This window comes from Choloepus didactylus, chromosome 19, assembly GCF_015220235.1.
Source record: "Choloepus didactylus isolate mChoDid1 chromosome 19, mChoDid1.pri, whole genome shotgun sequence".
Taxonomy (NCBI): domain Eukaryota; kingdom Metazoa; phylum Chordata; class Mammalia; order Pilosa; family Megalonychidae; genus Choloepus; species Choloepus didactylus.
Window position 1 is genome coordinate 8376888 of NC_051325.1, and position 27371 is coordinate 8404258.

Genomic DNA, 27371 nt, shown 5'->3' on the forward strand with positions numbered 1-27371 from the left:
TTTTATAGGATCCGGCAGACAGCGGTTGTTGTCCCCTTCCTCCTTCCCTCGCCCAGCAGGAGAGGAGGGGGAGAAAGAGAGGGAGTGAGGGGACTGCAGCTGGGACGGCGGCGATCTAGGGGAGGGGAACTGGTAGCGTCTTCATCCTATGGGCCCGGGAGCGCTGACGCGCCCGCGCCCAGCTGATTGGCGCTCTCCCGCCTCCGGCGCCCGACGGATGGTCCAGATGTATAAAGGGTCGTCTGAGCTGGGCCCTCTGCGCAAAGAGGACCCGGAGAGGGTCGCGCCTCGCTGGCTGAGAAGCCATGACCGGCCGAGACGCGCTTTCCGACGGGCGCGCCTGGAGCACGGCGCTGGTACCCCGCAGCGCCCGCCCTGGCCCACGCCCCCGGGGCTTCGCCATTATCGACCTGCTGGGCCTCGAGGCCGAACTGCCGGCACCAGTCGTCCCCCGGCCGGGATCGGGCTGCGAGGGCCCTGTGGCAGCGCCCTCCCCGGGCCCGGGGCTCGGCGGTTCCTGCCTGGCGCGCGGAACCCTCCCGCTGGGGCTCGGCCTCCTCTGCGGCTTTGGCACGCAGCGGTCCGCGGCCGCTGGAGCGCCCTGCCTGCTCCTAGCCGACGTGCCGTTCCTGCCGCCCGGGGACCCTGATCCCGCCGCTCCACAGCTCCCAGGCCGCTCGCACCCACCGCCCCCGCTCGACGGCGAGAAGCGCAGCGAGAGCGTCTCGGCGTCGGGTAATCAGCCCCCCTGGTCCTGCTCCTGACCCTGTTCCCCTGGGCTTCGGGCCGTGCAGGTGTAACGCACTGTCTCTCCACTGCATCCCCATCCCCAGCATCACGGATTTAAGGGAGGGCCTGACACCAGAGCAGGGGGAAGGCGTATCTACGCAGGCTCGCCCAGCCCACGCCCCGTCTTCTTCTGCTCAGATCCCGCCTCTCCTCCGGGATCCGCCCCGGCAGCGTTGCAGGCACTATCACCACCGGGTTCTGGGCTTACCCTGGGGTCCCAGCTCTCAAAGAAGTGCCTTTCTCGAGCGCTCCGCAGCGAATTTCGACCTTGGGGGATGGCGTGGGTCGAGAAGGCGCGGGGCTGTCGTGTCCAGCAGAACAGCACCTAGTACCCAGGAGAAGGTGATTCCCAGTGGGCGCTCAGATGTTTGCTGAATTGATTGACTCGTTGACACGTCCCTGGTGTGCGCGCTTGCCACTGATCCTGGAGCTGTCCGCCTCCCGGCGTGCTGAAAACAGGGTCCTGGGTTTCTCCTCTCCTCAAGCCACCTGCGCAGAGGAAAGGAAACGACCCCGCCGGTTTCGTTGTAGTTATGTATTGCGTTTTGTTCGCAGCCCACCTATTACTGCAAAGAAGGTGCCACGGATTATAGGGAAAGAGAAGGAAGCAGTGGTATTTTATGAAGGACAAGGGCCAAGAAATGGAGAGGTGTGGGGGTGGGGGAAGAAAACGTGGACTGAGGAAAACTATGTAATAGAACCTAGAGCTGAGCATCCAGGCAGCCAAGGCAAAAAAGGGTACATTGATTCTCACTGGTAATAAGAGGAAACACATCATGTCAGCAATTGGAAGAGGATTTGGCCCGTATGAGTTCTAACAGGAATTTGTTCACAAGTCTCTATATAAGATAAAATGAAATTTCCTTTTAGTTGTTTCACTAAAAAAGATAGAAACTACATTCACAGGATCTGTTCCTTGTTCTCTGAGAACTGATAAAACAAAAGGCAAAATGCAACTAGTCCATAGGGCATTTCTGGAAGAGTAGCATCATTCAGCAGAAATACCATGAGAGTTCCTTGTGTAATGAAAATTTTTCATGACCACATTAAAAAGTAAAAAGAAATGGGTGAAAATAATTTTAATATTATATTTTATTTAATCCGATACATCCAAAATATTATCGTTTTATCTGTGATCAACATAGACTTATTAATGAGATTTTTACCTTTTCTTTTTGTAAGTCTTAAATCCACTCATATTTTATATTTACAACAGGTCTCACATTGGGCTAGCCACATTTCTAGTGCTCACTAGCCACATGAATGACTGCCAGATTGGCGCAGGGCAGATACTAAATATGGTAGTCCAAGCATACAGTTTTTTGGTGAGCTAATCGATGTAGAAGCAAGACTGACATTTTATTATTTATGCCTTTCTTCATTAAACTGTTAATATTTTTAAGCCATTATGCCTTTTAACAATGAATCTGGTAATACCTTTATAACTTTCTTTTCTGTCTGGATCATTTTATATGATGGATATCAAAAGATAAAGCATAGTGGAATGGTTCTTTTGCATATGAATCCTCTGGGCATACTTGTCAAAAACGAGTTTCCTGGACCTTACCTCCAGAGATCCGGAATTGGCAGGGCAGGACAGTGATGTGGTTCTAAGATTCTGATGTTGCAAACCTCAGCCCTCCCTTTGAGAAAAACTGGTGTAGCGGTGAAGGCAAGGAAGTTGGAGGCAGAGGGAAGTGGATGAATTTGGAAGCTATTTGGGGAAAGGCAATGCAATTCGTGGTCAAGTAGCTTTGTCATCACCCAGTCTTGGATTTGAACCCCAACTTCACCTTTTATGGCCTGTGTGATCTTGGGCAAGTTACGTAACCTCTATGTGCTCTGGTTTCCTCATCTGTCAAAAGAGGATAATAATAGCAGCTCCTTTGGGGTTTCTTTATTTGATGAAAAATAATTGAGATAATTGCTTGGAGAATGCTAAGGCTGTGCAGAATGTAGTATGCGGTCGCGTCTACTGCTTCGGGTGGGGGCGGCCGGTTGCTGAACCCTCGGCTCTCGGCGTTGCTCAGAGGGTACCGGCGGCGGGGGCTCTTTCCCGGAGGCGAGGGCGAGGCGGGGGACTTGGCCAGGTCCCCGGCGGTGGCGTGCAAGGTGTGGAGGGCGGCGAGAAGGGAAAGACAAGACACTCTTCCTCCAGTAGGGGTAGAACAAAAGGCTTTTTATTCAGGGGTGAGCACAGGTTATATAGGCTGGCATAGAGGGCGGGGGTTGTTACAAGCCAATGCTGAGGGGATAAAGGCTAGGATTGGTTCTGAGAGGGTGCGGAGGTTAGGATTGGTTCTAAGAGGGCGCGGAGGTAGTTTGAAAAGGGGCGGGAGTTGCTCTGGCAATGGTGTCTGGCAACAGTGTATGCGCACTGGTGGTGGCGGGAGTTGCTCTGGCAACGGGGGGTGTGCGGGCAAGATAAGGGGGTGGGGAAAAGGCGGTTTCCTCCGGCAAGCTTCCCCTAACGGTGGTATTTTGGGTGAGGAAATGGGGCCTGCCTCCGGCCTCACTTTCCCAGGCCTGGGGGGCTGTGGAGGGCGCTGTCGCCCGTGCCCACCACCCTCCCCAGGGGCGGATCCGGTCCCCTGGCCCAGGCCCGCCAAGTTGAAGCACGTAATCAGTATCCCACAGTAGTAAATGCTAAAAGTGTTACCTTTAATTGTTACATGCCCATAATCCTGAACAGGATCACAGCTCTGACCTCTGGATTCAAATCTGGAAAATAATATTAAAAATATGCTTACTGCTAAAGCCTTCTCTTTTCCCTGTGCCAACAGATGAGGACAGCCTATCAGAAGGCAGGAGTGACCTGAAGGTGTCCACTGCCCCAGGCAAGCGGAAGAAGCGGCGACACAGGTAAAAGTGCTGCCCATCTTTTCCATCCCATCTGGCTGCCTGACCTCGGGACCCAGTCCCTGGTTTTAGGGGACCAGCATCTGGGAACTGATGGTCCTGGGTTACGGCAGCCCAGAGACCTCCTGGCTGGAGTGAAAAGGCCAGAGTGGCCATTTGGGAACATAATTATGCAATTCTAGGGGGTGCCGGACAATCTTCACAGCTTTTCAAAGACCTGATTTTACAGGTCTTTAAAAGGGGTCCTCTTAGGATGAGCTGATGGAATTGATTGAGGAGAAAATTGATTTCAGGAACTCTTGTTTCACTGGAACCAAACTTGTGGACTTTGCAGAGGCTAACTGCTTAGGGCCAGAAAGAGGGAGAGATGGGGTGTCCTGTTGTCATGAGGCAGGCTTTGAGGGGGTGGAAGGCAGGGGAAGCAGGAAGGGGCGTCCTGCAAGGCTGGGGAGCCCAGGCTGGCACCTGCAGACTGATGCTCACATGTGTGTCCCGGCAGGACTGTTTTCACCGCCCACCAGCTGGAAGAGCTGGAAAAGGCATTCAGCGAGGCCCACTACCCCGACGTGTACGCCCGGGAAATGCTGGCCGTGAAAACTGAGCTCCCCGAAGACCGCATACAGGTATCAGGGGTCTCCGTTCTCCCTCTTGCCCCAGGAGAACACAGACATGTCATTCTGCTCACACGCAGCCACTCCAAAGCATGTTCTTGTTTGTGCCAAACCGAGGCTCATTATCTGAAGGCACCACAATACTAGGGCCATCACTTCTATTTATTTCAAGAGCATATGCCCTCTACCCCTCATGCCCTTCACTCCTTTAATTAATTAAATCATTCTTTAAAATTATACAATAACAAGTGTACTGCAACTAGCAACTACATTAAGATTTATCAATGAAAAAAATGACTATTCTGCCACCTTGAAACCCTCAAATGAACCAACATCAAAAGCCGGATGTGACCTTCCACATCTCCTCTCCATTTCACATCTATCTGTCTGTCTGTCTGTCTGTCTATCTATCTGTCTATCTATCTGACCTTCATGTGGACACGTTGGATTTTGTTCCTTGTTTTTAAACCGTGGTAGCATGCTATCTTCATTACCCTCTTCTTCCTTGACCACCCCTCTTGGCCATTCCTCCAGGTGAGAAGATTCTCCACCAACTCACTCTTTTTGCTGGCCTGACAATATTCCACAATGCTCCTTTATTAAGATAATGTTTTTCATGAGAAATCTCGCCAAGAAGGGCCATTGCCAGCGAACTCTTTCTGATCAAGGAGAAAAATCAGTAAACATTGAAGTCTACTTCTTTATACAATGCATGATAAAACACCTTGGCTTTATTTGTTTTCATTCCTGGCCCTACAGCAGACTTCGGTGGGAACTGGTAATGTGTTGTCCCCACGATGATAGGTCCTGAGGTTTGAGGGTACGGTGGGCACTTCGCCCGGAGAGCCTCTGCCCTTGAGTGGACACTTGGCTCTTTTCAGAGGAACTCCATGCCTAGGGGAGTTTCAGCTCCCTGGAGCGTCCCTCTTCACTGGTGTCTCTCCCCTTCCCGCCTCCCACCAGGTCTGGTTCCAGAACCGGAGGGCCAAGTGGAGGAAGCGGGAGAAGTGCTGGGGCCGGAGCAGCGTGATGGCTGAGTATGGTCTCTACGGGGCCATGGTGAGGCACTCCATTCCGCTCCCGGAGTCCATTGTCAACTCCGCCAAGGGTGGCCTGGTTGGCTCCTGTGCCCCATGGCTCCTGGGTAAGAGAAGGTGCCCCCAGTGAGCACACGAGGCTGGTGCAGAGTGGGGGTGTGGCTCCCCACTTTTGGCTGCCCTGTGCAAAGACAAAGCGATGGTGACTTATTTACATTCAGACTCAGAATGTCACATCTGATTTCAATTAATTGCAAGGCTTAGCGTATATGCAAAATCACCTCATGTTTTCTTGGAACTGTGCAGACCGTATGTGGAAAAGTCATGCTGGGCTGTTTACGGTACAGAACATGTATTTGGGATCTAAGAGCAGAGTGATAGGCTTGCATTATGTGAAATACTTATTTCCAAAATGTCAAATGCTATTAGAATTTTTGGAAACCGCACAATAAGAATGTTCCAAGATATCATAAAGGAACCCTGTAGAGAATCTTTTCATAAAGTAACTCATCATTTCTTGCTCTATCTTTTGGGTAAATCTGGATGTAAACTTTGATTAACGGGAAGTAGAGCACAGGACAGTGCTGCATAGTAAAATGTGGAGATAAGTAAACCTCTTCCTGGAGATAAGTAAACCTTCCGGTTCTGGTTCCAGCCATCAGTGACCTGCCATGAAGCTTTTCTGTCCCTCGGTTTCTCAGTCTAAAATAGTCTACAGTGGTGAGGTGCAAGCTTTGGGGCTGCACGTGCTCAGGGGGCGTCTCCCTCGTTGCTCGTTTGCAGTTTCCAGGGACGGACTTGGCAGGGCTCGGCTCTGAGGAATGAGTCACAAACCGTGCACCTCGAGAGGACCAGAGTTAGGGGCAATGGATGGCTGATGGTGGTGTTTTACCTTGAGAGTTTTTCCATCCAGTAAACAGTTTTTGAACATCTACCCAACAGAGACTATGCTGGACACTGAGATACCCAAAATAAATATGATCTTGACTCAGTCCTGAAGAATTGCAGGGACTAGAGAGAGAGAATTGGGAGCAAGGAACACAGCCCCCTCCCCCCTGTGGGGAGGGGGGTCTTGTGAAGGGGCCAGGCATTGGGGGCATCTGAAGGGCAGCTGCCACCTGGCTTCAACCGTGCAGACTTTAAGAGGAAGCGGGACCCATGTGGCCAGATGTTCTGATATTCTGAGAAAAGCTGGAAGTCTGGCTTTTGAGGAGCCATCTCCCAATATTTAAATATTGGCAACAAATTAAAAATATAGATACATAAAATCCCTGTGTCATCCAAACAAATCACATTAGTTGCCTGCATCCTGCTGGCAGACACCTGTCCTCAACCCTTACTGGGAGTGGGGTGGGGGTGGGTTATCTACCTTCTTTCCTGTAGGCTCTGGACATTGGCACTGCCAGGGATGGCTCTAGTGGGTTTTGGAGGACAATGATAAGAAATTTACTCAATTGCTAACTTTAAAGATTATTTTAATTTTTCTTGTCTTTTTTTTCTTTTGCAAGGGATGCACAAAAAATCCATAGAGATGATAAGGGACCCAGAAGGCAAAGAAAAGACTTCAGGACTCTGGGTCTCGGACCACCTCCCCAAAGACTCCAGCCCAAGTCAGGCAGGGTCCCAGATGGGCTCAGACAAAGCAAGTCCCGAGGACAGCCTGGAGTACGTGGCAATGGATCTCTCCAGCTCCGCTCGGCAGCAGAGGGCCGGCGCTCAGGGATGCTCGGACCCCGCGGGACTGGAGGGGCTCCAGGGGCTCCAGCCTGGGAAAGTGGGAGCCTCATGAGTCCCACCTGCACACGGCGGAAATGAGCAAATTTGTCATGGCATTTTTCAAAAGACAAAAGTTGTCTAAGACAGATACTCTCAATCTGATTTTCTTCTCCTTTTGGTGTCTGGATAAATCTCAATGCCACTTGCTTTTAAAAGACAAATTTAGAGAGAATTCCATCTCATTCTAGAATGGAAATCATTCCTTACAGGCTCTTGAATCGGTTAAATTGGTGTAAAATTTTGATTCTCTTTTGTAGAATCCGAAGAAGGAGGATTTAAAGTTCAAACAGCGTTTTGAATGCTGGACATTGTTAAGATTCAGTTCAATATATTGTGTAGGTTCATAGGTTTATGTCTGATGTCCTCACTCTGAATTTGACAACATAAAATTATTTAACCTCCAGAAGAATCAGATATCTTTATGAATAGTGAGGAATTCCTAAAGCCATATGAATGATTTATAGTATTTTTTATGCTTTTCACCTTGAACTTGGCTTTGGACATTTCAACATTCTTGTTATGCAATAGTTTTGTGATCTCTTTGACTGTCATTTGATAGAGCATATGTATGGGAAATCATAAATAAGCTATAAATAAAGTCACACTTCCCTCCTCCCCCTTCTGAGGTAGCATGGGACGATACTTAAAGAATTGCTGAATATCTGTAAAACAGTGTTTCAAGGATAGACCAGACTGCCTAGTCTTTATATTTATGACTGAAAGCACTTTAGTGATTTGGATTTTAAAAATGTTTCCTTTGCTGTATCTTCATTGCCACTTATTTATTACTTAAAAATAAAAATTAAAAACCCTAAGTGGTGTGTTTGTTTCTCAATGCACTTCTTGGACACACATGCACGTCTCCATGGGTGCTGGTTCTGACACAGCCTCTCCCTCTCATCCCTTTTCAGTCTGGAAACTTCCAAAACACTGTATTCTTCTGTCCTGCAGGGCTTATGGCATGTTGCTCTGTAGACTCCCTCGCTAGACTGCAAGTTCCTATGGAACGGTACTCTGTCTAGTTCATCTTTTGGAATTCAGGATGGAGAGAGCAATTGCATGCAATCGAGGGAAAATGCAGAGCGTCATAAGCAGCTGGTGCAGGCAGAGTGAGAGTGTGAGAACAGCTACTTCCCAGAGCCTCCTCTGTGTAAGTGATCACAGCAGGACACGCAGTACTCTCAGCTCTTCAAATGATAAATTGTCTATTTTTTGCATCCTGTTGCATGTCCTGAGCTATCGTGAAAATTGCATATCACTTACTCCTTACTGTAGAAACAGAAAACAATGAGCCCTCTTTTCTTTCATTCAGTCCTGGCTCATAGAGCTCATGGCTGAAACCTGAGACTCAGCCTCCAATGAGCAGTTGTGGGCAAAGAGCTCTAGAAGAAGAGACAATAGACCAGGCTCCCAGGCTACACGGTCACACTCATCCTGGACCATTTTCTGCCTCCCAGGTGGTTACCACACATTTCTTTATGGTCATTCCTCAAATTCTGGATTTCATCTCTCTGTCTTGGTTTTCCAGGGTTGAGTTTGGAAGAGGAAGCCTGTGACCTGAGCAAATTATATACATTATGCTCATAAAATAAAATACACAGTTTCTAAAAATGATAATAAGCTGTATTTACTTATGTGGAAAGATGTTCATGAAATGCTGTTGAGTGAAAATCTCCAAATGAAAGAAAAATTTAAAAAAAGATTCAAACAGAAATAAACAAATATGTGAAGTTGAATAAAAATGAAATAATAGCCTTAACAACTGGTTCTACAAACAATGTACAAATAATGGACAAACTTCTATGCACTATCATAAAGAAAAAGGAGAAAACAGGAAGATACAAAAGGAAAAGGGGCTAGAACTACTAATATAACTATTTTAAATTTATAAGAAAATACTATTCATAACCAAAATGCATTTTAATATGTTTTCAAATCTCCCACAAAAGGGTAAGTTTCCTGAGAAAATACATATTACTAACATTCAATAATCATGAAATATGAAAGATCAATAACCAAGAAAGTCATGAACAATTATACAATAAAATGGCTCTGGGCCTAGACGGAGTTATGTGGGCATTGAAGTCTCCAAGTTTTATTGTAGAACTGTATGTTTCTTCCTTCAACCTGTTAATTTTAAAAACTTTTTGTTTTGAAATAATTTCAAACTTACAGAACAGTTGCAAAAATAATACAAGCCCCATACAGAAAACTCCAACATACCCCCACAGTCCAGATACCCAGATCTACCAATTTGAACATTTTGCCACCCTTGCCATATCATTCTACCTATCCATCATCTATCTGTCTTTCTATTTAAACTATGATCTATCTATGATCTACCTATTTTCTATACATTTAATAGCAAGTTGCACAAATAATACTCCTTGAACACCTAATATTTCCATCTACATTTTCTAAGAACAAGGATAATCATTTATGCAATTCACTTAAGTTCAGTTATCAAGTTCAAGAAATTTAACCCTTGATATAAATCTTACATTCTATGTTCCAATTTTTTGTGTCCCTATAATGCCCTTTTGAGCCTTTTCTCCTCCATTCTTAGATCCCATCCAGAATCATGTTTTGCATTTGTCATTTTCTCTTTAGTTTCTCTTTTTTACTTTTTTTAATTGTGGAATCATATATACAACATAAATCTTTCCATTCCAACCCCTCCCAAGCACCACTCGGTGGGATTAATCCCATTCACGATGTTGCAGAACCCTCACCACCATCCATTACTAGAACTCCCCCTTCATCCCAAACGAAACCCTATACTCGTGTTACATTAACTTCCCACTGGCCCTGTCCCTCACCCCTGCCAACCTGAACTCTACTTTCCGTCTCTATGAGTTTGCATATTCTATGCTAGCTTCTCTGTGGTTACCATGGAGCTTACATTTAACATCCTAAATCTATAACAATCTTCTTTGCTTTGATGCCAACTTAGCTTCTATTTAGCCCTGCCCAGCCCCACAGGCCTCACCTCATTCTTCATTGGTCAGAACAGCATGCCATGCTCAGGCCCAAACCAGTCACCAACCAAGGGCCCAGATTTCCTTGTTTCTCTCAGACCAATCAAAATTCATCTCTGTGGCTGGGCCGTGGGCCTGCCTCCTCCAAGCTCAGGTTGCTCAATAACTATATATAATTGAGCTCCTCCTAGGCAAGAAGAAGGCGGTGTGGCTGCTCACCAGCTACCCAATAGTGTCTGCGTCCTCCAGGATACAAAATAGTGTATGGTGTGCTAAAAAAGAAAAAAAGAAAGAGGCCTGTGCCTAAAGACTATAAAGTAGATGAACAGCCTTTAAATATTCCTAGCACTTATCTTTGGATCGTGGGTAAATTGATACTTTTTGTCTTTTTTTTTTTTCCATATTTTTTAAGGTTTGAAAAATTAGTATGTAAAAATAAAATAAAATTTATTAAAACATTAATACCACTTTTCTCAACTTAGTTTTAAGTACACACATGACAAAAACACTTTTAAAAATATGGTGTGAAAAGTTTCCACGAGAAAGAATCCATACTTTGTTGTGTCTTCTGTGTGATTCTCACATGTGCTGATTTGATGGGGAGGAGACAAGTGGCTTTCCCACGTGGCTCTCTTAAATCCTTACTCTAATTGACTAACAGGTCAAAGTGGAATCTGTCCACAGACTGACAGCAGCCCTGAATCATTTCCAGTTTTCAAAATTGTTTGCCAGCTGAAATGCGGCTACAAAAGTCCAAAAGGAGCTTTGTTAAAAATTAAAATTTTAGCAAGGCCAATTTGGAAAGATTCCCAAAGCAAATCAGTGTAGCACACCCAGTATACCTTTAGTGACAAGAGGCAGCACTTCAGTGGGTGAGACACATTTATGAATTAAGCAACTATTTTCCAGAAATGACAGAAAAGTGAGAGATAGGAATCAATAAACTCTTGTCCCCTGTGATCTATAAATCATATCCATATCTGTTATCTTTTCAGTTCTCACTGTGGGTGTGAAACTGGGTAGCAGAAAAATTAAGTGAACTTGTTAAGCTGATCCTCAAATTTATAAGGAAACTGAGAGCCAAGAATAGCTAAAACAGTCCCAAAGAGGAAGAAGGAACTATTTGCTCTGCCACATATCAATACTTTGAAAAAGCTGCAATAATTAAGATTGTATAGGGGCTTAGGAGACAAAAATATACCAGTGAATCAGAAAATAAAGAGCCAAGGGTCACACACAGAAGGACATAGAGGTGGCAAGGCTGACAAACTGAGGGAAGCATTGACTTTTTGGTAAGTTGTTTGGGAAAATTGTTTATCCATACGGGAAAATATGGAATTAGACCCCAACATGAAAATACTCCCAGACAGATGAAAGACATAAACGTGAAAGGCAAAGCTATAGAGCTTTTAAGACAGCTCTGTTTAGATGATGTTTCTATTATGCCAAAACGCATAATTTTTTTTTTTTTTTTTTTTTTTCAGGTTTCAGAAAGAGGATTTATTGGTTCAAGAAAGCAGGAAGTCCAGGGGTGGCTCTGGCTTCAGGCCTGGATAGAGAGAGGGGCTCAGAGGAGGCCGTTGGGTCAGCCCATCTCCCAGCTGCCTCTCCTGGGTCTTGCTCACACTCAGGCTGGCTGGGTTTGTTGGGCCCACCTGCCCAGGAGCTCCAGGCTCCCCTCCACCTGCCAGGACCCCCTGAAGCCGGAGGGCCCAGGGTTGCCTGATTCAGGTACCACAGGGCAACCGCGCAGGAGCTACGAGGGTCCTGCCCCTGGAGGCTCTCAGCCCAGGTATTTGATCATCTGCCCCTTTATCTCTTGATATTTCTGTGTGTATTTCCTAAGAATAAGGACATTCTCACACGTAGCCTCAGTACAGTTGTTATCTTCAGAAATCTGAATTCAATACTTTAAATCTGGATGCAGTACTCTAAATCTGAGTAGAATACAGTATTCTGAATCTGAATTCAACACTTTTATCTAACACAATACAGTACCGATCACAATGTTCTAAAGTTGAATACAAGACCTTTATCTAATCCACCATCCAGATTCCAATTTGGATGATTGATCCCATGCTGTTCTTTACAGCTGTTTTCTTTCTCCGTACAAGATCCAGTCTAGGATCATGTACTGCATTTAGCCTCCTTTAATCTGGAACATCCCTCAGTCTTTATCTTTCACAGCATTGGCATTTTTGAAGAACACTGGTTGATTATTTTATAGAATGTCCCCTTAGTTTCAGTCTAATACTTCCTCGTGATTAGGTTTCAGGTTATGCCTTTTTCTTCCTTTTTCCTTTTTTTTTTCTGCTAGGAATACCACTGAAGAGAGTGGCTAAAGTGATTTAAAAGGTTGCCTCTGAGAACGAAGTCTGGAGTGGGAAGTGGCAGGGCAGGGACTCTTGTTTACTGTTATAATTCTTTCTCCATTATTAGAGTTTTTATTGGGGCATGCAATTATTTGATAGAATTTTTGCTGCAAAGGAGAGGCTAGGCCTCCCTATAATTGTGCCTAAGAGCCTCCTCCCGAATGCCTCTTTGTTGCTCAGATGTGGCCCTGTCTCTCTAGCTAAGCCAACTTGAAAGGTGAAATCACTGCCCTCCCCCCTACGTGGGATCTGACACCCAGGGGAGTGAATCTCCCTAGCAACGTGGAATATGACTCCCGGGGAGGAATCTAGACCCAGCATCGTGGGATGGAGAACATCTTCTTGACCAAAAGGGGGAAATGAAAGGAAATGAAATAAGCTTCAGGAGCCAAGAGGTCACTCCGGTGGGCACTCTTATGCACAATATAGACAACCCTTTTTAAGTTCTAATGAATTGGAGTAGCTGGTGGTGGATACCTGAAACTATCAAACTACAACCCAGAACCCATGAATCTCGAAGACAATTGTATAAAAATGTAGCTTATGAGGGGTGACAATGGGATTGGGAAAGCCATAAGGACCACATCCCCTTTGTCTAATTTATGGATGGATAAGTAGAAAAATGGGGGAAGGAAAACAGACAAACAAAGGCACCCAGTGTTCTTTTTAATTTTAATTGCTCTTTTTCACTTTATTATTCTTGTTATTTTTGTGTGTGTGGTAATGAAGGTGTCAGGGATTGATTTAGGTGATGAATGTACAACTATGTAATGGCACTGTGAACAATCGAATGTACGATTTGTTTTATATGACTGCGTGGTACGTGAATATATCTCAATAAAATGAATATAAAAAATAAAAATTAGCTATAAAAAAATAAGGGAAATATTGTTGGAAGGCACATGTTACGAGGACAAGCAGGCAGGCTAATTGTTTTTCGAATCCTTGGAGTCGCCCAAAGGAGGTTGAAAAGGCTATACACGGATGCAGGAAATAATCACTTCTGTCTAGGAAAGTGAGTCACTTTCCAGCTATTCCAGCATTTGCAAACCTTCCAGCTGGCGGGGGGCGGGGGAGGGGTCCTAGGAATCAGAACCCTGAGAGCTTTGAATGTCTGCAGACCAGGCCTTCTTCCAGCTTTGCATTTCCCAGGCCAGCTTTGCATTTCTATGGGCGAGTCAGGCTGCCTGTGAACTCTGGGCCACTGGTTCCGATGCTGCTTTTGCGATTCTTCCCGTGGCCTCTGTGCCTTGCTGTGGAAACAGAACATTGCAGGGGTGGCAGAGTTTTCAGAATACTGGGAATGGGACACAGCAATTTTCCCAGCAGCCTGGTCCAGCCTCTCCAAGGCTACAAGCTCCCTGAAGCCTCTCAAGAGTCATAGAACATGCTCCCTTCAGCCCAACTTAAATTTCTGCTCATGACAGCAACTATTTGCAGGTGGTTATCAGAGAGCTCGCAGGCTCCTTCAGACCCTGTTTGGATTCACAATCACTGTCAGCTATACTCTAAGGCTGCGGAAGTTTGCTCCTTTCAAGAATAACTCAAGTAGCTTTGTTCTGCTGAAATAATGTGGATAGTCTTTAGTTATCACCAATTTTCACTGTTACCGGATTTCCCACTTGCAGGGCTCCCCACATGCAAAGGTATCAACCTTGGAACTGAAAGCACTGATCTCCATGTTTTATTATATTCTTTCCTTATCTATTGCTTCGCTGATGGGAATAAAACCACCTTCTTGCCACTTCGGTCCAAGTTACAGCTGCTCGAAGCTGCTCTTACAGAAAATGATTATGCAGAGACATCTCTTCTTATTTGTTGGTTACTCTGAAATACTTCTATGTAAGTTGTCTGTCTGTAGACATCCATGGTCTTATTCTCTCTTCCGGATGTTTGCAAAGCTGGACCACCCTTCTTTCTGTTTTAAGTAAAAAACTGGCGCCATCTATTGGCAGTCAGAGTTGACATGCTTTTGCCCTGGCATATATAGCTTAGTATCCAGTCAAATCCACAAGGTAAAAATTCCTACTCAGATGCTGGTTCTACCAAGGTTTGGAAGAACAATTAATTTCTCTCGTATGCAGGGAATCCAGGAAATGGAAAAAGAGAAGAAGGTGTCTAGCTTGCTCTGGAGGGGAAGGTGGTCTTGTTTGCAGAAGTAGATAAAGAAAATGCAAGCAAGGAAGGAAAAAGATTTTATGTAGAATCCCTATTATTTTCTACCCTAGTGCCTCTAATTCATGCTCTAAACCACCAGCTGTGGTCATCTCCTCTTTGACTCTTGATCTCAACCTGGGCTTTGAAATGTCTCGGTTTGCATAACTTGTCCCCTTCTCCACCCTTCCAGCCATTGCTGAATTGGTTCAGTCTCACGTTACGATTTCAGGACTTCTCTTTTACCTCCTTCCGCTCAAAGCCACCTACATTATCTCTTTTCTACTTCCCTCCCCTACAGCTGTCTGTTTTGTCCAATAACTTAGGTTTCATTCAATCCTGAGAAAAGGGACTGGGGCATGGCTAGCTTGGAGTGGGAGATTCTGGGATCTCTGTCTAATATCATATGTAGGGGCCCTGGGAGGGGCAGGGATTCCATCACAATTAACCCCATAAGCCCAATATTGCAGGGCAGTGGTGGGGTAGAAATCCATTCCTTTTACCAAGTAGTGCAATGAAGAGTCCTTCAAGAAATTTCTGAATAGGACCCTTCTCAAACATCTCTTACTCTAGCCATTGCTGTGGAAACTGGCTCTGCAAGCTCTTCTCCTCCTTGCTTTCTGCCCTGGGGCTTCTCCTACCTTGAGGGGTGTGTGCCTTTTGGAAACTGCCTGGTATTTTCATTCGTGAGACCTAGAAGCGCCAAGACGTTAACACCAATAAAGCAACTCCCTGTGGGTAAATGCTCGCCTCTTACATCCTTATGGTGGTAATTCTGAAGGACTTCTGCATGGGTGCTCACAGCAGTGACAAACTGGGGAATGAGTCCTTGCTTCGCTACTCCCCCGTTCTCAGTCTCCAACCTCTTTTCATGGATCACCTTCCAAGCCAAGCCACCTGCCCACAAGCCCTCATCTCTGCAAAGACAGGTGGACCCAATATTCCTAGGTGAGCCAGAAAATATCATGGAATCTGAAAGAACTATTATGACCTAAAACTCCATCTGCAGAAACTGGGTTTACTGAATTCATTTGTGCAAAGTTTGACTCCAAGGAAACAGCCAATTTTGTAAATCAAAGTGATATCCAGCCACTGTTCCAGTTTTTCTGAGATTGTTTTGGGATTATACATACACAGTCTGAAAACATTATGAGGAGCAAATTGCTAATTTCTCCTAGCATTTCTGAAAATTTTGATTTTATTTTTTGGAATTGTATTTTTAGGTATACGCAGTTAAGAATTCCTAGCTCTTCCTGGTGAATTATACCTTCACCACATGTAGTTTCCCACTTTTTAAATATTTGTGAAATATTTAAATTAGTATCTTTTTCATAAATATTTTCCATCCTTTTACTATTAAGATTTCTGAATATTTATGTTGTAGGTTTAGCTATGTCTCTTTAAAGAGTGTATAGTTGTTTTTATCCATTCTAACAATCTTTATTTTTATTTTTCTTCCTTTTTAGTCTTCTATCTTTGTTTTTGTGTTTTAAAAAAGTATTTCCCCATTTTCTTTGTTTCTTTTAAATTTGTTTCTCCTTTATTTCCTTTTTTGAAGATTGCTTGGATTTTACTTCTTCCATTTCCCCCCTCCTAGTAGATTAGAAGGAATATATTTCATTTCTATTATTTTTGTGGTTAATCCAGCAATTGTAACTTGCATATTTAACTAAAACTTAACAATATCCCAAACTCTAAAAGAATTATAGAATGCTACTTATATAAGATCATGGTCACAATGTATATGTTATTATTCACAATTTTGACTCCGTAGTTTTTTAACCTCACAAGGTAGACATAATTGTTATAACTCCATATCACTAGTGTTTGTTTAGATTTACCCACAAGTGTAAAAATTTCCTTGCTCATTGTCCTTCTTCCACTTCAGACCTTCGTTTGAGGATAATGCCCCTTCCTTCTGAAGTGGGGATCCAGGTGGAGAATTACATTAGTTTCTTTGTGTCTTAAAATATATTTTGTACCTGTTCTTCAGGGATGATTTCACTGACTACACTATTCAAAATTGACAGTTATGTTCCCAAACCCTTTAAAAATATTATTAGTATGTCATTTGTCAATCTAATCACCATTCCTTTGAAAGTAAACTTTCTCTCTGAATTTTTCCCTTTTTTAGGTGGGAAAATAAATATAACTTAAATATTATCATTTAACCATTTTAAAGTTTAAAGTTTACTGTCTACTTCTGTGACATTTTCATCACCCCAAAAGAAACCCTCTACCCATTAACAGTCACTGCCCTTTTCCACTTCCCCCAAAATGGTGGCAAACACTAACCTGCTTCCTGTCACTATGGATATGCCTATTCTGGACATTCCATATAAATGGAATCACACAATATGTGGCTTTTTGTGACTGGTTTCTTTCATGCAGCATAATGTTTTCAAGGTTCATCCATGTTGTATCAGAACTTTTTATGTATGAAAAATATTCCATTGTGTGGATATACCACATTTTGTTTATGCATTCATCACACGATGTAAATTTGGTTTATTCTACCTTTTGGCAATTATGGATCATGCTATTATGAACACTGGTGTACAAGTATCTGTTCAAGTCCCTGTTTTCGATATTTTTTGGCTGCATACCTAGGAGTGGAATTGCCAGGTACGTTTGTTAGGGTTCTCCAGGGAAACAGAACCAACAGGATATATATATATATATATATATATATATATATATATATATATATATAGTAAATATTGTGAGATTTACTATAGGAGTTGGCTCAGGTGACTGGCGAGATGGGCAAGTCCAAATTTCATAGGGCAGGCCATAAGCTGGGAGCTCCGATGGAGGTGTGCAGTGAATTCCCTAGGAGAAGCTGGCTGGCTGAAGTAGAGATGGAAATTCTTCCTTCTGACTGCTGAAATCATCACTTCTCCTCTAAAGGCCTTAAACTGATTGGATGAGACATCCCTCATTGCTGAAGGCAATTTCCTCAGTTGATTATAGATGCAATCCGCCATACATGCAATCAACTTTTGGATGATTTAAGTCCACAAAATATCCTTACATCACAATCAGGCAAGTGCTTCTTGACCAAACAACTGATACCATAACCTGGTCAAGTTGATACATGAACTTAACCATCACCCCAGGTCTTACAGTAATTCTATGTTTAACATTTTGAGGGAATGCCAAACTGTTTTCCACAGCAGCTGCACCATTTTACATTCACACCAGCAATGCACAAGGGTTCCAATTTCTCCTCATCCTTCTCAACACTTCTTATTTTCCATTTTTGTGATTATAACCATCCTAGTGGAGGTGAAGTGGTATCCTATTGTGGTTTTGATATGCATTTCCCTAGTGACTAATGATGTTGCACATATTTTCATGTGCTTTTTGGCCATTTGTGTATCTTCTTTGAAGGAGTGTCTACTAAAATTCTTTAACCATTTTTATTGGGTTGTTTTCCTCTTTGTTGTTGAGTTGTAAGAATTCTTTATATATTCTGGAATCTAGACCCTTATCAGATATATGATTTGCAAGTATTTATTTCCCATTCTGTGGGTTGTCTTTTCATCTTCTTGATTTCATCTTCTAATGCACAAAAGTTTTAAATTTTGATGAAGTACAACTTACCTGCTTTTTTCTTTTGTTGCTTGTGCTTTTGGTGTCATATCTAAGAAAACATTCCCCAACCCTAAGATTTACTCCCATGTTTTCTTCTGAGAGTTTTATAGTTTTAGCTCTTATATTTATGACCTTGATTCATTCTGAGTTAACTTTTGCTTCTGTTATGATCTTACTTCATTCTTCTGCATGGGGTACCCAGTTGTCCCAGCACATTTCTTTCCAGACTATTCTTTCTCCCATTGAATTGTCTTGGCACCCTTGTTGAAAATCAGTTGATCATAGTTGTATGGATTTATTCCTGAACTGGCAATTCTATTTCATGAAATTGTAGGTCCATCCTTACACAAGTACCACAGCATTTTGATAACTGTAACTTTGTAGTAAATTTTAAAATTGGGAAATGTGAGTCCTCCAACTTTGTTCTCCTTAAAACCGTTTTGGCTATTAAGGGTTCTTTGCAATTCCATGTGAATTTTAGGTTCAGCTTTTCCATTTCTGCAAACAAACAAACAAACAAAAACTAGACAAAAAACATTTTTGGGATTTTGACAGAGATTGCTTTGAATCTGTAGATCAGGTTGGGGAATATAGCCATCTTAACAATATTAAGTCTTCCAATCCATGAACACGGGGTATTGTTTTAGTTTCATACCTGCTAAAACAAAAATCCCACAATGGGTTGGCTAAAAAATAGGAATCTGTTTGCTCATAGTTTCAGAGACTAGGTTTTCTGCCTTCTGGGGTTGTTATCTTCTGGCTGGTTGGCAATCTTTAGGATTCCATGGCTTTTCTGTCACATGGCAATGAACATGGCAGCATCTTTTCCGGGTTCCACTGATTTCCAGCTTCTGGCTGCTCTATGTGTCTTCTCTCTCCATTTGTCTTTCACTCTGCTTATAAAGGACTCCAGTAATCCAGATTCAAGCCTAATTTGATTCTGAAGTGGAAGATGGTGCATAGAGAGGAGTGGAAGCTAGTTTGTCCCCCTGGAACAACTAATAAACAACCAGAAACCACTAGTAAATAATCTGAAATAACTGTGGGGGGACAAACATGATTGTCCACTCATCATACAGCAACCTGAATTGGGAAGAATGCCAGAGATTGCAGAGTAAAATCTGGAAGTAAAGTGCAGATTCAAGTTGGAAGACCCCTCCCCCCACAGCTCGAACTGCAAAGCCTCATGGTGCTAGAGAGCAGCGCTCTCCCAGCAAGTGAATATAGCTCTGCTGTGTTCCAGCTGGGATTTTAATTAACAAACATGGTCTGCGCAATACAAGCTATGAATTCCCAATAAGAAGACAGAGGCTTTTGGTGACGACTGACCTTGGAGAGCCAGAGGGTGGCTATGGATTGGCCCTGAAAGGGGCTTTCTGGCCCTTTTTTGGCTCAGTGGAGAAAGCCTCAGCCATTTTCAGTTCCCAGTGTGCTGACCCAGACAAGGGTGGAGATAGCACAGGCAGACAGACTATTCAAATATAAATGACCTCTCCCTAGGGCATGTATCTTCCCTAAGAGGAAGAAGGTGGTGCCAAGCTCTACTACCCGTCTTCCATTCAGAACCAGACCCCAGAGCCTGGGGGAAAACAGACAGGGCCATACCTCCTTACACCAGTGGGGAGCTACAGGCTGAGAGGCACCATCTGCTGGGTGGAAAATCACAGTGACTTGGTGCCTCACAGGGTGTACCAATCTTCTAAGACACCCTCAGGGAAACCGGATACTATTGCCTCCTTCCAAGACCTGAGCCTGTTCTGGTCTGGGAAAACCTGATTGGGGTAACCAAGGAAACCAGATGCCTAGATAACAAAAAACTACAACCTACACTAAGGAAAACAAAGTTATGGCCCAGTCAAAGGAACAAACTTACATTTCAACTGAGATACAGGAATTTAAACAACTAATGCTAAATCAATTCAAAATTTTAGGGAAGATATGGCCAAAGAGATGAAGTGTATAATTAAAACACTTGGCATACATAAGGTAGAAATTGAAATCTTGAAAAAACAACTGGCAGAATCTATGGAAATGAAAGGCACAATACAAGAGATGAAAGATACAATGGAAATGTACAACAGCAGCTCTCAAGAGGTGGAAGAAAACATTCAGGAGCTGGAGAACAAGACACCTGAAAGCCTACACACAAAAGAACAGGTAGAGAAAAAGAATGGAAAAATATGAGCAACATCTCCAGGAATTGAAGAACAACACAAAATGCAGGAATGTGTGTGTCATTGGTGTCCCAGAAGAAGAGAAGGGAAAAGGGGCAGAAGGAATAATAGAGGAAATAATCAATGATAATTTCCCATCTCTTATGTATGACATAAAATTACGGATCCAAGAAGCACAACATACCCTAAGCAGAATAGATCTGAATATGCCTACACCAAGACACTCAATAATCAGATTATCAAACATCAAAGATAAAAAGAGAATCCTGAAAGCAGCAAGAGAAAAGTGATCCATCACATACAAAGGAAGCTTGATAAGACTATGTGAGGATTTCTTAATAGAAACCATGGAGGCAAGAAGGAAGTGGGGGGATATATTTAAGATACTGAAAGAGAAAAACCACCGACCAAGAATCCTATATCCAGCAAAACTGTCATTCAAATATGAGGGAGAGCTTAAAATATTCTCAGACAAACAGACAATGACAGAGTTTGTGGACTGGATACCTGCTCTAAAAGAAACACTAAAAGGAAGCACTGCAGACAGAAAGGAAAAGACAGGAGTGAGAGGTTTGGAAAATAATTTTGGGAGATAGTAGCACAGCAATGTAAGTACACTGAACAAAGACAACTGTGAGTATAGTTGAGAGAGGAAGGTTAGGACCACGTGAGACACCAGAACAAAAGACGAAAGATAAAGACTGGGACTGTATAACTCAGGGAAACCTAGAGTGCTCAATGATTGTAATAAAAGGTACAAATACGTTTTTACATGAAGTAGAACAAATGAATGTCAACATTGCAAGGTGTTAAAAATAGGTTGGGATTGGGGGGAAAATACAATCAATACAAACCAGAGACTGTAATTAACAGAAACATTGTATTATGTTTCCTTTAATATAACAAAGGAAATATACCAAAGCTAAATGCATATGGAGGGGTAGGCATAGGGGAAGAGTATGAACTCATGGCATTGGTGACCTTTATTCTACTTTAGGTTAATGCTATCTTTCCTTTTGTTGCTTTCTAGCTGTCATGTTTTTTTTTTCTCTCTCTTTTTTCTTTTGTCTCTCTACCTTCTTCAACTCTTCCTCTTTCTTTGTGGAAGAAATGGAGATGTCCTTATATAAATTGTGGTGATGATGCTGAATATATAAATACATGACTATACAGAGAACCAATGACTGTTTACTTAGGATAGAATGTATGGTGTGTGAACAAAACCATCTTAAAAAAATGGGTTGATGAAGAAAGCTTGAGGGCACTATATTGAGTAAAATAAGACGGACACATTAGGACAAATAGTGCAGGGTCTCACTGATATGAACTAATTATAATATGTAAATGCATAGACATGAAATATAAGTTACCAGAATATAGAATGAGGCTAAAGAATGGGGAGTGGTTGCTTATTATGAGCAGAATGTTCAACTAGGGTGAAGTTAATGTTTAGAAGTGGACAGAGGTGATGGTAGCACATTGTGAGAATGACTAACAGTGCTGAATGGTGTGTGAATGTGGTGGAAAGGGTAAGCTCAGAGTCACATATGTCACCAGAAGGAAAGTTGGAGGTTAAAAGTTAGGAATGTATAAAACAGTGAATCCTGTGGTGGACAATGTCTGTGCTTAACTGTACAAATATTAGAAATTTCTCTCATGAACTAGAACAAATGTATGACACTATAACTAGAAGCTAATAATAAAGGGGCATAAAGGAAAAAATATATACCCATTGCAAACCATATACTACAGTTAGTAGTATTTTAACATTCTTTCATCAACAGTAACAGATGTACTATACCAAAAGTATGAATCAATAATGGAGGGAGGATGATTAAGGGTATGGGAGGACTTGAGTTTCCTTTCTTTATCTTTATTTCTTTTCTGGAATAATGAAAATGTTCTAAAAATTGAAAAAAAATTAATTGTGTTGATGGATGCACAACTGTATGATGGTACCATGGGCAATTGATTGTACACTTTGGATCTTTGGATAATTGCATGGTATGTGAACAATCTCAATAAAAAAACGAAAAAAAATTTTAAAAATTTTAATGAAGTAACATCTTGAAGACATTATATTTACAATGGGTCCACATCTGCTAGAATATGGACCCAGACAAAAAGCATGTCTGAACTGGGACACACAATTCAGTCCACCACAATATATGTCACTCTTAGGCCTTTGTTAATTTCTTTCAACAGTGTTTTGTAGTTTTCAGTGTACAAGTCTTGTACCTCCTGGGTTAAATTTATTCTTAAATATTTTATTCCTCTTTTTCAAGGGAAAGCATGAACACAGTCCCTCACTACCACAAATTATGCAGTTGAGTTTCCCGCATTTGGGGAAACCGCAGGGATTGCACATTTGGAGTGCAATATGTAAACCACGCCCTGGTACATATAAATATTTTTTTTGATGATATTGTAAATGGAATTGGTTTCTTAATTTCATTTTCAGATTGTTCATTGCTAGTGTATAGAAATACAGCAGAGTTTTTCTTATTTACCTTGTATCCTGCAACTTTTCTGAATTCATTTATTTGCTCTAATAGTTTTGTGGTTTTTTTTTTTGGTGCCTTCTTTAGGATTTTCTCCATATAAGATCATACTGTTTACAAATACAGCTTAACTTTTTTCTTTCCAATTTGGATGCCTATTATTTATTTCTCTGCTTAATTGCTCTAGTTGGAACATCCAGAACAATGTTGAACAGAAGTGCAAAAGTGGGTATCCTTGTTCTGTTCTTAATCTTTTGGGGGAAAACTTTCAGTCTTTAACATTAGGTATATTACCTGTAGGTTTTTCATAGATGTGCTTTATCAAGTAAAGGAAATTCTCTTCTTACTCCTAGTTTGTAGAGTATTTTTTTTTTAAATCATGAAAGGGTTTTGATTTTGTCAAATGGTTTTTCCCCGCATCAGTTGAAATGATCATGTTCTATTTTTTCTTCTATTTATGTGGTTTATTTCATTGGTTTATTTTCATATGTTGAACCATCCTTGCATTCCTGAGGTAAATTCCTCTTGGTCACAAGGTATAATCCTTTTAACATCCTGCTGGATTTGGTTTGTTGCTAGAATTTTATTGAGAATTTCTGCATCCATATGCATAAGGAATATTGATCTACAGTTTTCTTTTCTTGTGATGTCTTTGTCTGGCTTTGGTATCAGGGTAATGCCTGCCTGATAGTGTTAGAAGTATTCCTTCCTCTTTTTTTTTTCTTTGTGGAAGTTTTAGAAGAGTACTGGTGTTAATTATTCCTTAAATGTTTGGTAGAATTTACCGGAGAATCCATGCAGTCCTAGGCTTACCTTTGTTGAGAGATTTTGATTACTGATTCAATTTCTTTACTAATTCTTCTTAAGTCAGTTTTGGTAGTTTGTGTATTCCTAGGAGTTTTTCCATTTCATCAAGATTATCTAATTTGTTAGTGTGCAATTATTTGCAGGGTTCTTTTCTAATCCCTTTTAATCCTGTAATGTCAATAATAATGTCCCCACTTTCATTTCTGATTTTTGTAATTTGAGTCTTCTCTCTCTCTCTCTCTTTTTTTTTTTTGGTTAAAAAAAACTGGTTTGGCAATTTTGTTGATCTTTTTAAAGAATTAAGCTTTTGTTCCATTGATTATCTCTATTGTTCTTCTAATCTCTATTCCATTTCTATCCACTTTAATCTTTACTATTTTGTAAATCCTGCTAGCTGTGGGTTTAGTTTGCTCCGACTTTTCTAGTTCTTTAATGTGGAAGTTTAGGTTATAGATTTCAGATCTTTCTTCTTTTATAATGTAGGCATTTGCAGCTATGCAATTCCCTCTGAGCACTGCTTTTCCTGCATCCCATAAGTTTTGGTAAGTGTGTTTTCACTTTCACTCATCTCAAAGCATTTTCTAATTTCCCTTGCGATTTCTTCTTTGACTCATTGGTTATTGTGGTGGTTTGAAGCTGTTATGTACCCCAGAAAAGTCCAGGTTTTTAAATCCATTCCTGTGGGTACAGATCTGTTATGGGTGGGACCTTTTGATTAGGTTATTTCAACTGAGATGTGACACACCCAATCCAAGGTGAGTCTTAACCCTTTTACTGGAGACCTTTATGACAGTATAAAACACATACAGAAGCAGAGAGATGAAGTTAAGAGAAGTTTGAAGAGAAAAGCCCTGGAGAAGCTAAGAGAGAACCCACAGAAGCTGAGAGAGGAAGCCACTGAAGCCAGAAACTGAAAGCAATGAAACCCGGGAGCGAAGGACCAGCAGACGCCAGCCATGTTCCCTGCTATCCGACAGAGGTGCCTGGATGCCAGCAGCCTGTCTTCAGAGTCCAGGTGTCATCCTTTTGATGCCTTAATTGGGAAATTTTTGCAGCTTTAGAACTGTAAATTTGTAAGCTAATAAATCCTCACTGTAAAAGCCAACCCATTTCTGTTATATTGCATTCTGGCACCTTTAGCAAACCAAAACAGTTGTTTTAGAGTTTGTTGTTTGATTTCCACCTTTATGTGAATTTTCCAGACTATCTTCTGTTTTACCCCGTTGTGACTGGAGAAGATACTTTGTTGATTTCAATCTTTTAAAATTTGTCGGGACTTGTTTTGTAGCCTAACATATGGTCTGTACTGGAGAACGTTCCCTGTGCTCTTGAGAAGAGTGTGAATTCTGCTGTTGTTGGGTGGAGTGTTCTATAAAGGTATAATTGGTTTGTAGTATTTTCAAGTCTCCTACTCCCCAGTGGTCTTTTTTCTAGTTGTTATATGCACTATCAAAAGTGGGGTATCGAAGTCTCCAGGTTTATTGTAGAATTATCTCTTTCTCCCTTTGATTCTGTAAATTTTTGCTTCATGTAGTTTGAGGCTTTGTTGCGGGATGCTTATGTTTGTAATTGTTATATCTGCTCGATGGGTTGATCCTTTTATCAGTATATTATGTCCTTCTTTCTCTCTTGTAACAATTTTTGATTTAAAATACTTTTTGTCTGATATTAGAATAGCTGCCAAGCTCTCTTTTTTTTTTTTTAAATCATCATTTTATTGAGATATATTCACATACCATGCAGTCATACAAAACAAATTGTACTTTCGATTGTTTACAGTACCATTACATAGTTGTACATTCATCACCTAAATCAATCCCTGACACCTTCATTAGCACACACACAAAAATAACAAGAATAATAATTAGAGTGAAAAAGAGCAATTGAAGTAAAAAAGAACACTGGGTACCTTTGTCTGTTTGTTTCCTTCCCCTACTTTTCTACACATCCATCCATAAACTAGACAAAGTGGAGTTTGGTCCTTATGGCATTCCCAATCCCACTGTCACCCCTCATAAGCTACATTTTTATACAACTGTCTTCGAGATTCATGGGTTCTGGGTTGTAGTTTAATAGTTTCAGGTATCCACCACCAGCTACCCCAATTCTTTAGAACCTAAAAAAGGTTGTCTAAAGTGTGCGTAAGAGTGCCCACCAGAATGATCTCTCGGCTCCTTTTGGAATCTCTCTGCCACTGAAGCTTATTTCATTTCCTTTCACATCCCCCTTTTGGTCAAGAAGATGTTCTCCATCCCACGATGCTGGGTCTACATTCCTCCCCGGGAGTCATATTCCACGTTGCCAGGGAGATTCACTGACCTGGGTGTCTGATCCCACGTAGGGGGGAGGGCAGTGATTTCACCTTTCAAGTTGGTGCCAAGCTCTCTTTTGGTTACTGTTTGCATGGATTATCTTTTCCATCCTTTTACTTTTAATCTATTTGTGTCTTTGAATCTAAAGTAAGTCTCTTGTAGACAGAGGATAGTTGGATCATGTGTAATTTTTTAAATCTGTTCTACTAATCTCTGCCTTTTAATTAGAGAGTTTAGTTCATTTATTTTTAAAATAATTCCTGGTTTTAAAGACTGACTTCTGACATTTTGTTGTTTGTTTTCTATATGTCTGTTATCTTGTTTCTGAATTCCTCCATTAACGCTTTCTTGTGTTTAATGGAATTTTATAGTATATTGCTTTGATTCCTTTCTAATTTTCTTTTCTGTATATTTTTCAGTTACTGTTTTAGTGGTTATCTAGGGGATTACAATTGATATCTTAAATTTTGAACCATCTAGTTTGAATTATCCAGGCTGTTTATAACTCTTTATTTTCCTCACTTTCTGCTTGCTCAGATCTTAAAGATCAGCCGGAGGTGAAAGTATAGGGTATTCTGCATTCTTTTCTGCTTATGCAGCTAGCCCTGAGTATACACGTGGCTTTCAAGAATCTCCAGTGGATCCGGGGGTTTTTCAAAGCCTTCATTACCTCATGCATCTCCTTGTCCAGACTCTTCCTTCCTAGGTTTTTTAGTCTGTCTGCTGCTTGCCCCATCTGTTTGCTCAGGTGGCTGCAGAAAGTACATCCTTTTAAAATCCTTTGACAGACCCTGCTTGGGCATGGTGGTGCTCTAACCAGGAGAAAATTAAAAGCTAAGCTTCCAAGTATATCCCTCAAGGAGCTGCCAGACAGGTCCAAACATACAATCACAGTTCTTTCAGAACAGGTCCACATTGCCCCTGTAGCCCAGAAGGTCACACCAAGAAAGTGGGCTGCTCTCTCCACGGTCGGAACTGGGAAGTAGGGGGTGGTAGGCAGTTAAATGAGATATCACAAGAGACTCCTGCTGAAATCTAGCAGCTTCTTTCTTCCATATGCTGTCCCCTGAGTATTGTAAGGTTTTTAAAATTATTGTTAGATTACAGAGTTAAGAAAAGTTGATTCTGATGGTTCTTGTCAGGCTAATTGCTGTTTTTTTGAAGGGACAGGATTTTGGAATTCCCCGTTTTTTTTTTTACATTTTTATTGTGAAATACATATACAGAAAAGTGATAACTTTTGAAGCATGATTTAACAGGTAGTTAAGAGCAAATAAATTTCAAAGAATATTATGGGTTACAATTTCACAATTTCAATTATTTCCTTTTTGTGAAATATAACATATATGGAGAAAGGTGATAACTTTCAAAGTATAATTTAACAGGTAGCTATAGAGCAAATTT

At 41.7% G+C, this 27371-nt stretch overlaps 1 protein-coding gene and 1 pseudogene across 1 annotated transcript; one reads left to right on the forward strand and one right to left on the reverse strand.

Annotated features, from left to right (window-relative positions):
- The first annotated feature begins 305 nt into the window (after positions 1 to 305).
- Positions 306 to 7841, forward strand: VSX1 (visual system homeobox 1). The gene is made up of 5 exons (XM_037812066.1): positions 306 to 735; positions 3573 to 3651; positions 4148 to 4271; positions 5223 to 5403; positions 6805 to 7841. The coding sequence occupies exons 1-5, from the start codon at positions 306 to 308 to the stop codon at positions 7083 to 7085; spliced, it is 1095 nt and encodes a 364-aa protein (XP_037667994.1). The 3' UTR covers positions 7086 to 7841.
- Positions 7842 to 22628: 14787 nt separating this feature from the next.
- LOC119516224 lies at positions 22629 to 22758 on the reverse strand (annotated as a pseudogene).
- Between the last annotated feature and the right edge of the window lie 4613 nt (positions 22759 to 27371).